Below are 13,588 nucleotides of genomic sequence, written 5' to 3'. Positions count from 1 at the left end.
GTATTCTTACAGAGAATTACATTGATTTCTATGATGATATACTTCAGGTCTTCTGACTCATAAGTTTTGACATCTCTCATGTGTCCTTCCTTCCTGAGGGTGACTCCATAAACTTTGCATAACTGGAGAGTTTAGAAATGATAAACTCCTCAAAGAATCCATTTTAATTGTTTTATTCTTTGACAAAAGATCATATACTTTCAGTGATGAGAACTGTAAAATATCTTTTTCACTTTCAAAACTGTTAGAGGCTCAAAGGATATTATGCTAATCCTTTATTTAAGGATCTCTGAAAAGTTGTTTCCTTGAACAAATCACTTAATTTTAATGACTCCTGTGTTACTTTTGCTAAAAAATGGGAGCCCTAGTCTATATCTTCAAGCTTCAAATCTTTGATCCTAGGTGAGGAGACACACCCAGCTTCTTCCATTATCAACAGAACAAATTTTGACCATATGTTCTCCATGGTGGTTTTTGTCTCACTACAGTTGGAAATGGAGCCTCCCTTTGCTGTAATCCCATAGCATTACACATTGCCTTGTAATGTAGTTAGATGTGTTTTATCTCCCTTACAGTCCCTAGTGTCATGCAAATGTTGTGGAAACCTGGATTTGGGTTGAATTCCTGATTTTGCAACTCATTATGTGATTTTAGAGAAGTAAAATATTCTCTGGGCCTCAATGATTTCTTCTCTTGCAAAATGAGGAAACTGGAATAGATAACCAAGTTCCCTTCTAGCTTTAGGTCTAAGAGCCTTGTAACTACATAGGATACAAGATGCACATTATTTTTTCAGTGACAATGCTGACAAACAACAACAACATTCTTCTGTGTTGCCTCTAGTTTCCCATTTATTCTTACTTTCCCTCCAGAGGTATTATCTCTCATTGCCCTTTTTACATACATGTTTCCTTACTAATAACATCCTTCCATCTGATGAGGGCAAAATCTGCTACCAGTTATAATCCAGCATGAATTATTTTCCACTTAATATGTTGCTTCTCCCAAGCATATATTTTAAACCATTTATCTTTCATGGAAAGAAAAGACAGTCTATCCTGTCAAAGGAAGTTCTGACTCAGCAGATGGAATGATTTTGAAGGAATAGAAAGTGTCATATACCTAAAAATTACCTCATGCCTAAGGCTTGTCCCAAAATTAAACATGATTTAGTTGTATAATTAAAGCAGTTAGCTCTGGGGACTCCTAAATGTCTTTTAGATATCTTTGAGGATAGATAAGGTCAAAATATTTTCATAATAATTCTAAGATATTTTAATTTGCAATAGGTAAATATTGATAGATATAATCCACTATTGAAAATAAAAGCTTTTGGGATGATTTTAAAGCTATTTTTAAGACTGTAAAGAAGTTGACTTGCTGGATTGAGAGGCAGCATTGAGATATGGATGTCCGGGGTTCAAATTTGGCCTTAGACACTTCCTAGCTGTTTAACCCCAGCAATACCATTACTAGGTTTGTATCCCAAAGAGATAAAAAAGCAAAAAAAGGAAGGACCTATATGTACAAAAATATTTTAATCAGCTATTTTTAGGGGGACAAAGATTTGTAAAGTGAAAGGATACCCATCAATTGGGGAATGGCTGAGTAATTTATAATATACAATTGAATTCTTTTGTGCAGTAAAAAACAACAAACAGGAAGAGCTCAGAAAAACCTGGAAAGGCTAACATGAACCAAAGCAGAGTAAAATAAGCAGGACCAAGAGAACATTGTACAGTGACAAGAATACTTTACAATGAACAACTGTGAATAACAGTTATTCTCATGATTTCAGTGATGCAAAATTATCCCAAAGGACTCAAGATAAAAAAAAATGCCATCAACTTCCAGAGAAAAATTGAGTCTAAATGCAGACCAAAGCACACTTTTTTCCACTTTCTTAATTTTTTGTATTTGAGTTTCTTTACACAAAAGGATTAATATAGAAAAACGTTTTGTGTGATTTCATATTTAAAATCTACTTAAGAGGAGGTGGGAGATGGAGGGAGGAAGGGAGAGAATTTAAGATTCAACAACTGTTTTGACATATAACTGGGTAAAAATTAAAATAAAATAAAAAACCAAGAAGAGGTAGGTTCTAATGATTTTCTTGTTACCATACTGTTATGTGACTTTGGGTGACTCATCTTTTCCCCTTGGGTATCAGTTTTCTAATATAAAAAATGAAGCATTTTCCTTAAATTATCTCTAAGGTCTTTCCAAAATCAATCATCAGTCTAAATATGATGTGTTGGGGAGAAAGAAATGAGAAGAGATCTACCATCCATTATCTCCTCACACTACCACATTTCCTTATTTTCCTCTGGGATTGATGGAGAGGGGCGGGATCCAGATGTGGCTGCTAGCCCTAATAAAGCTTATTCTCAGACTACATTGTCATGAATTGTCTGTACTGTTTCCTATTTGTAAACAATTAACCATACTTCATGTTCTAACTAATTGTCAATATTTTTTTGACGTTCCTCCTCTGACCTCCCAGTGCAATGATAGCTTTAATTTTTCCATTTATATGTGATTTCTTCCAAATCAATGTCTTATATTTCTTGGGACATTCAGTATAGTCAATCTTTTAAACATGAGAAATGCTCAATAGATATTTGTTTTAATTTGATCTGCAAGACTGTTTTGAGAAGAAGAGACCTAAGTCACAGGAATGAGAGAAAAGATAAGAATTAGAATAAGTTTTTCTTTTACCTGAATTTTGGTAGCCTTATTTCAGTAGGGAAATTAAATTAGAAGGTAGAAGGAACTCTCTTCACTGTCCTGTATCTTTCTCTAGTTAGTCCATCATCCATTTTCTAGTGGATATGTCTGACTAGCCGTGCCTCATCTCTTAACTTTAATTAAGTGGACTAAGAAATACTTATAGTGAATGGAGTTCTGTGATCCTAAGCAAGTCATTTAATCTCCTTGTGCATCAATATATCCATCTTTAAATTAAAGGGTTAAATTACATAAAATCTAAAGTCTTTTCCAGCTATTAAACTATATAAAGGAGATATGAGTAATACTAGAATAAAGGATATCCTGCATGTTAACCTTGTTAATAAAGGGTTTAACATGCTAGGAAAAGTGTAAGAGGAAGAACTTAAAAAGGCATACATTAAATAAGTAGATTTACTTGACTACTTCTCTTATTTTATTTAAACATTTTTTCACCTCTGCTCAGACTTCATAGTTTCCAGAAGTATTCAATGCACAATTTAAATACAGTGGATACTTTTCTTTATTTTCTAATATTTCAAGATCTATAATTCCAAAGTAAAAAAGACTTTAAAAGGATGCCTACCCTTTGACCCAGCCATATCACTGCTGGGTTTGTACCCCACAGAGGAAAAAGACATGTACAAGAATATTCATAGATGCCCTCTTTGTGGTGGCAAAAAAAATGGAAAATGAGGGGATGCCCTTCAATGGGGGAATGGCTGAACAAATTGTGGTATATGTTGGTGCTGGAATACTATTGTGCTAAAAGGAATAATAAAGTGGAGGAATTCTATGGAGACTGGAACAACCTCCAGGAAGTGATGCAGAGTGAAAGGCACAGAACACAGAGACTGATACACTGTGGTACAATCGAATGTAATGGACTTCTCTACTAGCAGCAATGCAGTGATCCAGATCAAACCAGAGGAACTAATAAGAAAGAAAGTTATTCACATCCAGAGAAAGAACTGTGGGAGTAGAAATACAGAAGAAATACATATAATCAATCACATGGTTCGACTGGGATGTAATTGGGGATCCTGACTTTAAATGATCACTCTATTGCAAATATGAATAATGTGGAAAGAGGTTTTGAACAATAATATATATATAACTCAGTGGAATTGCTCATCTGCTCCAGGAGGGGGAGGGGTGATAAAGAACATGAATCATGTAACCGTAGAAAAATATTCTAAATAAATAAAAATCTATAATTCTATTCATGTATTTAGCCCCTCTATCAACCCACCTCACAGTTCTGATATTATCTCATTTAATCTTTAAGACTGAGAAATTCATCTTGTTACCAATCTTTTGATCAATTTCTACTCCCACAGAGTTGATTTTATAGAGGGAAGATGTGGAGTGTGTGTGTGTACATATGTATGTCCATGATATAAATGCTGGCTATTATTATCATATCAACTTATTTTCTTAGGATTTGTTTTAATAAACTTGACATCACAAATTCAAGGGGCCTAAGGCTTTTGACTTGGTTCTTATTCATCTAAATATTTACTAGAATTTTGTAATTTCTGGGGTTTGAAAAATGTATTCTAAATCCTACAGTTCTGCCAGGAAAAGGTATTTCAAAGAAGTGGCATATTTCATTTTACACATCTTCACAATATGATTTGGCCCCCCAAAAAGAACCGTCTTTTCACTACTTTCATAACTCACTCTAAGGGAATAGGCAGGAAACAAGATTAAGTGACTGGGTATAAGATTTAAACCCATCTCCTCCATAGAAGCATAAATAATGCCATTGTTCCCCTGGGCATCCAAGAATACTGCTACTTTGTAAACTGACAGCAATAGCCTTAGGCTTGTTTCCTTGGCAGCAGAATGAATACAGGACAGGTATCTACTTACTGTAGGCAGGAAAAACAAAAACAGTTTAATTAAGTGCTTTGTGAAAGACAACCAAGACTCATAAAGGATAATAATCCTGTTTTCAGTGAACCATGTTAGATAACAGACAAAATAACTCATTAAACATGCCTAGAGGCCTTTCTGGTCCAGATGAACTATCAACATTCTGCATGTTTCATTACCTGCCAGGAGATTTTAATTTTGTGTATTTATGTTCACAACAGCAAAGATTTACCTGAGACTAAAGATAAAAGTCATATACATATATAGTCCAGAGAACATGGAACTTATATTCAGTCTAACCATCCCACTCTGTTTTCTTTTCCCTCTCTCCTTTTAGGGCCACCCCAGAAAACCGTGTCACCCAAGCAAGAACATGAAGATAGGAAGCAGGACAAAGTCACAGACAAAGGAAGTGAAAGCGGGACTTCCTGTAATGAGCTCTCTACTTCCAGTTGTGATAGTCACTCAGAAGCCAGCACTCCACAAGAAAACCCAGCAAATGCCCAGCAGGCAGCAGCACACCAACCAAATACTTTGACATTGGATCGTCCCTCCAAAAAGGCACCTGTGCAGTGGATGCCACCACCAGATAAACGTAGGAACAGTGAACTCTTTCAGACCCTCATTAGCAAGTCTCGAGAAACGAATCTTTCTAAAAAGAAGGTGTGTGAGAAGCTGAGTGTGGAAGAAGAGATGAAAAAATGCATTCAGGATTTTAAAAAAATCCACATCCCAGATTATTTTCCAGAACGCAAACGCCAGTGGCAATCGGAACTGTTACAGAAGTATGGGTTATAGTAATCGTCTGCTTCATAAAATATTTCAAGTAATATACAATGTTGATTCAGTTACTAATACCTGACTGATGTCTTCCTTATGGTCTATTCTGCAGTTGGTGTGGTCCTTGCTGCTCCTCTTTCTGTAAACAGTAGATGGTGGACAGTCCTTGGTTTTGTTTTGTTTTTCTAAAAAATGAAAAAAAATTAATGGAAATGAAACAAATGCAGATACAAAATGAAAAAATGACGTGTCTGATCTAAAGCAGTTTGTAAGTGTGAAGTAGAAATGTGCATGATGAAGAATCTTGGAATCTTGACTTTCAAGCTCTAGTCAACTGGACATCTTTGTCATTTTGTAGTCCATCAAACAACAGTCATCCTATCACCCCATGTTATGTCACTAATAAACATGACTTAATATGGATGAAGTAACATGAAGTATAAAATATTAGAAGATGGTTACAGAACCCAATTCCCAACTGTCTCATTGTTAATGCAATAAAGCAAATTTCTCTTTTGCATGAGCACAATGTTAAAATTAAGTTGCACACAAAAAGGAAAGACCAGTATGTTGCTTGGATAAATACTTTTTTTTTTTCAGGCCAAGCTGATAAATTTAATGTGTGTTGGGGATTGAAATCATTTTGTTTCAGAGCTGTGGTTTTCCTGTGTGTATGGTGTTCTCTATGTAAAGATGGTGTAAATATGCCTTATACTGTTTTATTATGGCACCAACATTCATCTATTAGTGCTCGTCAGGATTATTTCTGTGAAATGCAAATGTTGCAGCAGATTGTGAAAATTGGTCTGATGGTATTCTGAAAGTTCCTATTTATCATGTAAGTCAACAAAATTGGTCAAATGGAAAAAGAGCTTAATGTGTTTATTAAAAAGGAACATGTGATAGAATGATGTGATGTCCATGGTCTCATCCTTGCAGTCAATTGTTAAATTGGTTCTAATTCATTTTCAAATTTTAAACCATTATGGACAAAGCCACATTTTCCATGTCTGGGGAAAGATTCATAGTGCAGGACAAGGTAAATAGCATAAAAAGCACCGTCAAATTTACTTTCAATGATAAGTTCCGTTGAGGATGGTGAGAGGCAGCAATCCTGGGACCTCAGCCCCAATGGTCTACATTAATGGACATGTGACTTGGGGAATGGCCCCTGGAAGGAGGCAAGGACCATCTTGTAGATTCCTATTTTAACTAATTATTCTTGCTAAATAGGTACTAAACACTACTGAGAGAATGTAAGTTCTATGAGAACCCCCTAAATGTAATGTTTTTGGGTAAATCCAATTTACTCCTTATAAAGACTTTGTAGACACATTGTTAGAGTTTAATGAGAAGTCAAAATAGAGATTCAAGTAGAAAGAGAGACAACTCACCTTTGATTTAACTTCAGCATAGTCCATAATCACAGAAGAACAAAACCTTCTCTGAAAATGTACTACAATTTTCATTGATTTGACAAAAATCTCAAAAATAACTCTTGAAAACTTTGGGATGATCTCTCTTTTAGTAAAGCAGCTAGGTAATTCAGTGGATAGAGCACTGGACTTGAAGATAGGAAGACCTGAGTTCAAATGAAACCTCAGGCACTCATTAGCTATATGACTCTGGCCAAGTTACTTAACCTTTATTTTCCTTAATACATTGGAGAAAGAAATGACAAACCACTCTAACGCCTTTGCTAAGAAAACTCCATACAAGGTCACAAAGATTTGGACATGACTGAACAATAACAGCTGTTAGAAATCAGTAGTAAAAAAGCCAATTGACAACCAAAATATCAGGATCAATAGACTTTTTTTTGGTCATATATGAAAATAAGTCAATTTATAAGAGGTGATTCATACATTAAAAAGTCTATATGTGCATATAGGTACAAAAATTTTGAAGGAAGCTGACTAGAGAATAGGTGTGAAAGAGTGAGGAAACTTTTTCGAGAACTATATTAATATCCTGTGTGGGTAGTTGATATAACGTTGAGTGGCAATTGTGATAAGTTACTTTCTTCAGCATAATACAATAAAATAGAAAAATAGAGAGGTAAATTGCACAGCTCTCTGAAATGCAGAGAGAAAATTATAATATCCTTTTCAATGTCCATTTTATAATATCATGCCATTAAAACCTTATAATTTTTATGGATGGGAGGTTTTTAGTCCAATCTAAGACAACTGGAGCCCAGAAAGTAGAAATAATTTGCCAAAGGTCACATATAGGAAATTGACAGATTAGAAGATGCAAGCCAGACCCTTTGATTCCCATTCCATTAGCATTAAACACTTGTCTCTCATCTTATATTCTTTATATTAAAGTCCACAAATATGCTATAGAAAGAAGAGGACCCCAGCATGAAGAAGCAGGAGGTTGTGTTTTTGTTTCCCATCTAAGAAGTATGCTCTGAAACCTTGGAGAAGTTACTGAAACTGATACCTCCACTATCAGAAAACAGAAAACTAGAATAAATAACATCCTAATGGCTTTTCTGAATATAAGACTTTTGATTTTATGATATGAAACTTCAAATGAAATAAATCATTCTGGCAAAAATACTAACTTCCCATGAATGCTAATTGCCCTCCCCCCCCTTTTTTTTCACTTGTGATATCCAAATTATTTCTATTAGAGGTTGGGGGGCATGAATTTTCCTAACCTTTTTACTTCAGTCAGCATTCTGATAAAGCAAATGCATATAGTCTAACCAACTTCAAGGAAGAAAAATAGAAATTCCCTCTATTCAAATTGTATATGTATGTATGTAAACATCTTAAACGATAGATTTGAGTTGAGACCTTAGAAATTGTGATTTCATAGATGAGGAAATTGAAGCCCATAAAGATTAAATGACTTGGCCAAGATCAAAAAGGGGGAAAGAAATAAACCTTAATTATTAAGTGCCAGAGTGCTAAATGTTTTATGAATGTAATTATCTCATTAAGTCCCAGGGACTAAATACCAGAGCAGAGATTTTAACTCAGATCCTGATTCCAAATTCCGGGCTTTTTCTACTACATACACTATGTTTTTTCTTAAAAGGGTCAAGAGGATTTCAAAGATAAGTTTTAATTCAGTTAACTTATTTTAAAGTGATCTTCCTAGAATTCATGCATATGTTTATGTCCCTTTTCCCAGCTATTAAAAGTCTAAAATTTAAAGAGTAGCATAAGATGATTATTATCAGTTACTAGGACAATTGTTGGCTCACTCCAGTGATTTTGTCAATCTAGTAAGAGGTTATAACCTGGAAAACCAAGTACTCACAATGGTAAAAATAAAGATCTTTTGGAATACTAGAACTGAGACACTTCGTAGCCATGAGACTGGGAAAATCAACAAATAATTTTGTGCCTTAGTTTCACCAGCTATAAAATTACAATGTTTGACTCAGTCACTTCAGAAGTCCCTCAAAGCCCTAAATCCTATGAAAAACCTATGATCCCATGATTTATTGAAAGCAAAGCCCAAGATGAATTGGAATGACGTAGTGTTAAGCAGATAATACAGATGGAATCTTTATCAGGCACCACCCATTCAATTAGTTATATCGTCTTCTTAAATGTTTCAAAGGGTCTTTGAAATACTTTACTAGAGTTCATGCTTTTCAGTTCTCAGTTAACTGTCCTCTCTCTCTTCTTAAAGATTGGAGTATTTTAAAACCTAATGTTGCAGATTACTTTAGATAAGAAAAGTATAATAACTAAGAAAAACTTTAAAATCTAATCCTATATTTTTCAAACTATAACAGATGTGGTATATACATATCTTCAACTCCTTCCACTCATCTTACTCATTTAGCTTCTTTGCAATGGAAAATGGAAGCCAAAAATATTGGAATTATAGAGGAAGTCAACTCCTCCAGGCTTCATTGAATAGTTATTATAGGCTCAAAAGTGGAAGATCATGCATAGCAGATTTAAGATTTCATTTTCTGAAAACAAAAAGCTCATGTTTGACTTAGAAATTCATTCATTGATAGTGAAAAACTTGGGAACATTATGATAGAATGTATAATCAAGTGAAAAATTCACACAGCTTATCTATTATATGTAGTAGAATGAGATTTCAGTTAGATTTCAGAGATCTACCAGTCCAATCCATATGTAAACTGCAATGATCTCTGTGTTATCTTGACAAGAAGTCATCAAGCCACCATTTAATGAGGAGAACTCATTTTTTCCAGGTTCAGCTCATCTCTTCTCTACAGTCTAATAGGGTTGGGTTTTTCTTTACTTCCACCAAGTCAAAATCTTCCTCTATACAACCTCCACACAAAGCTTCTAGCTCTCTCCCCAGGGTTATATACAACAAGTTATCTTCCCTCCTGCTAGTACTTTAAAGACTTGAAGGGGGTTCCCAAGTCCCTTAAGTCTTTTTTTTAAACAAGCTTTTGCCCAGGTGCTTGAAGCTATGGCTTCCAGCCCCCTTATCATCTGAATCCTTCTCCTCTAGAGCTCCTGCTTGCCAGTGTTTTTCCTTAAATGTGTTGCTTGAGACTAGAAACAAAATTATGTATGTTCAATGAATGTATTTTTATATGACTGGTTTGTTTTAAATAGTGATAGCATCTATCCACTGCATTACACAAGTTAGTACTTAACATGTCCCTCATGATTCTGTGCAAGGAGTAAATCAAATATTTGATCGAGTGCTACTTTTAGACGAGGAAGCAGTACATTCTTTCTAAACTATCAAAAACTTGTGGAAGAATGATATTGCTTCTAAAAAGAATTATTTATTGTATCTTCCTAAGGGCTTTTGAGTCCAATTTCTTTAAAGCTATTTTTCCTTCCCAATCTATAGGATTGCTTTTTATTTTTGTATATGAATGTTCTTTAGTAAAATTATCTCCATTTAAGTGAAGTAAAAAATATAAGCATATAATATTTACTTAATTTTATGAAAAATAACTCTTAAAACATGCAATTAATAGACTTTGATAAAAGATCACTTTAATCATAGATTTAATTTAAATGCTTTGATTCTGTTAAATAACTGAAATTTTATAAAATAATACGGGAACACTTTGCAGGAGGTGTTGCATGTCTGTTACATTTCAAATTCTGATTTAGCTGTCTATGTAAATATGACATCCTTAGGAACACAAAAATGAGGGGGGAAACCCACAAATCGTTTGGTAGCCAGATTTGAATTCTTGCTGTGGCCCTGTCACTAATTGGCCAGGTAACTTTTGTGACCTTCAAGGGATCTCAGTTTCCTCACCTTTATGAGCACAAGAAAGTTGGTATTATGAAATGACTTGAATGACATCTTTTCCAAATTTAAAACCTATTCTGCATTAGATTATTTATCACATTTCCACACAAACTTCTTATGAAAAGGGATTGTCTCATACTTTTCACACTTAGTAGCTGTGTAACCCTGGGAAAATCACTTAACCTCTCTCAGCCCATCTCCCCATCTTTACAATAAGGACAATAATAAACCCTTTTTTAGAGGATTGTTGTGAGGATAAAATGAGATAACCAGAGAAATGCTTTTCAAACCTTCAAGTGCTAAGCACGAGATAAAATTATTGATTTTATTGTTATTCTAGACATAGTTCCTAACGTGACCGGAACTTAGTATGTTTGTATGGCTTTTTTGAGCCACATATGAGAAATGGATGACAGGTAGACACCAATGATGGATGAGCAACCCTAAGAAGGGCCCTGAAAACCCTCACACCTGAGGTGCTAGTTCTCCCTGCACACCACATATACTAGTGATGGTGAACCTTTTAGAGACAGAGTGACAGGCCCCACCCCCCAAACCCAATGCTGTGCCTGCTCTACCCAAGACCAAGTGCTCTTCCACCTCACCTCCTGATTCCCCCTTATCCCAGACAGGGGAGGGAGGCAGTGCTCCCATTGGACTGCTGGGTAGAGGGGAAGATAAAGTGAAAAAATGTCCTCAGTACAGGTGAAGAGGGGGAAGGGAGTGGCCTGTGAGCTTTGCTCTCTTCCATCTCTGCTGCCTATGAACTGCCTACCTTATCCCTATGGGTAACCACATTGGGCTGCTGGGAAGTGGGGTGGAGGATGTGAAAAATGTTGGCAGACACATGGAGAGGGGGAAGGGAGCAACTCCTCTTGAGTCTCTCTCTGCCTTTCTAGTAATAAACTGCATGGGAAGGCACAGTGTCTCACATGCTGACAGAGAGTGCTCTGAACCATTGGTTCACCATCACTGTCATATGCTCTGGAACTTAGTATGATCTTAATAAATGCTTGTTGATTGAATGAGTGAATCAAAGAGCCCGATACTATCTTCTGCTCAATAAACTGATTAACCCAAACAGAAACAGAAGAAAGCTAGAGAAAAGGACATCCAATTTCTTCCTAAAGTTTTGAGCATGCTCATTTAACTACTATATTTAATACTCAGTAACCTAAAAGAAAGTGAAATTTGTGTGAAAGTGGGAGTATATCTAACCATATTTTAATGGACAAAAAGCCAGTGACTAAATTCTGTCTCTATCTCCATATCTCTTTCTCTCTTCTTCTGTTCTATTTATTTAGAGGGATGGTCTAGACCTATTTCCCTGACATGAGCTGCATGTTGATATAGAAACTATCTCCACTAATTGGTGACTCATTTATAATTTAAGGACTTAGAGAATTCTCTGGGAACCTGTTAGGCTAAGTGACTTGCTCATGATCACCCTTTTCAGAGAGCAAGACATATTTATATGGGAATACACAGTGATTACTCATCTCTAGGACCTGAACTTTATATGACAAATAGTAGAAAATATCCAGATGTGGAATGGCATTAAAGAAGCAATAAAGAGATACCAGTAAGATGGGAGAGGAATTATTTTCTTCAAAGAACTTTTTTCCCCATAGTGAAATATGTTTATATTTATCTTGGCACACCAGAGTATCAAAGCCTCATAGATCATGAGATGGAAGGAATTTCAGAGATCAGGTTAAGGAAACATGCAAATGGGAAACTTCCCCAGGGTAACAGGTTTTAGAGCCATTATTCAAACTCTCATTGCCTGACTCCAAGTTTATTCCTCTTTCCACTGGACCATACTATCTCCTATTGAACTTCAGTGAGTTGAAAGAGATAGCCAAGCAGCTTAAGTCAGCTAGATATATTTTTCCTAAAGGGGAATCTTTATTTTCTTTGGATTTTTCCACATAGCAGATTGTTTGAGAATTGATTGGAAGTTTAGAATCAAAGATATGAAATACATCTATTGAAGTTATCTGGTTCTACTCCTTGCTTCTAGGCAAGGGTATGTTGAAGGCATAGAAGGCAGGTGATTATTAAGGATATTTTATAATATCTCTAGACTTATTTGTTCCAAAGTTTCCCCTTACAATTTATTTTCAGATATTGTTTCATGTCTCTACCCAAATATGATTTTGCTGAAATTGAAATCTTTCGTTTTTATTATTCTGATATCTGCTGAGATAGATTAAAATTGATAAGCCTCATCCACATAATAATGTTCAATATTTCAAGACAGTTATAACAAATGAGAGGGTTGTAAGAAAGTAGATAGAGAACTGGCCTTGAATCCAGGAAAACTTGAGATTAAATCCTGCCTTTAACATTCTGGTTGTGTGACATTGAGCAAGCCCAGATATAGAGGCACTTACCAGTAGTGTGGTTTGAGTGTTGGACCTGGAGTCAGGCTGACCAGAGTTTAAATGTAACCTCAAACTCATACTAGCTGTGAGCCTCTGAGCAAGTCATTTAACTTCTGTATGACTCAGTTTCCTCAATTGTAAAATGGGGGTTAATAACATCTATCTCACAGGGTTATTATGAAAATCAAATGAGATATTTGTAAAAAATATCCTTAGTACAATGCCTGAAATATAATAGGAACTATATATTTATTCCCTTCCCTCCAGCCCCCATATTCTCCTTTTGACCTGTCAGGGTTCTAGGCAACTCTCTTAAGAGAAGTAAGTGGCAAAAGAGGTACCATTCAGCAATGGTGAGTTTCCTTGACCAGAATTTCCCTATGCCAATGAAATTACCAGTCTAGTCCCTACCACTGTAATATCACATTTGAGCATTACCTTCTTCAGATTTCCTTAATGTCTTTGATCTGTCCTCATTGTACCTATATTATATAAATCTATTAAGATCATAGTATCCCTCTTCTTTGGATCTCTTCCAAAATCACTAAGTCTTTTCTTAACAGTTAAGTTCCAAATTGAATGTAATT

The 13,588-nt window shown here is 35.3% G+C and overlaps 1 protein-coding gene across 2 annotated transcripts in view; it reads left to right on the top strand.

The window, feature by feature from the left end:
* The window catches only part of KCTD8 (potassium channel tetramerization domain containing 8), a 315,809-nt gene extending 309,516 nt beyond the window's left edge, over positions 1–6,293 (top strand). For both annotated transcript variants that reach the window (XM_001364752.4, XM_056802576.1), the window contains one exon: positions 4,943–6,293. In XM_001364752.4, the coding sequence (XP_001364789.2) occupies positions 4,943–5,403 (461 nt within the window). In that variant the 3' untranslated portion in view covers positions 5,404–6,293. The remainder of the gene's footprint in view (positions 1–4,942) is intronic.
* The last annotated feature ends 7,295 nt before the right edge of the window (positions 6,294–13,588 follow it).

This window comes from Monodelphis domestica, chromosome 6 (genome assembly GCF_027887165.1).
Source record: "Monodelphis domestica isolate mMonDom1 chromosome 6, mMonDom1.pri, whole genome shotgun sequence".
Taxonomy (NCBI): Eukaryota; Metazoa; Chordata; class Mammalia; order Didelphimorphia; family Didelphidae; genus Monodelphis; species Monodelphis domestica.
Note: the sequence above shows the minus strand (reverse complement) of the source record. Positions and strands in the feature narration are given on the sequence as shown.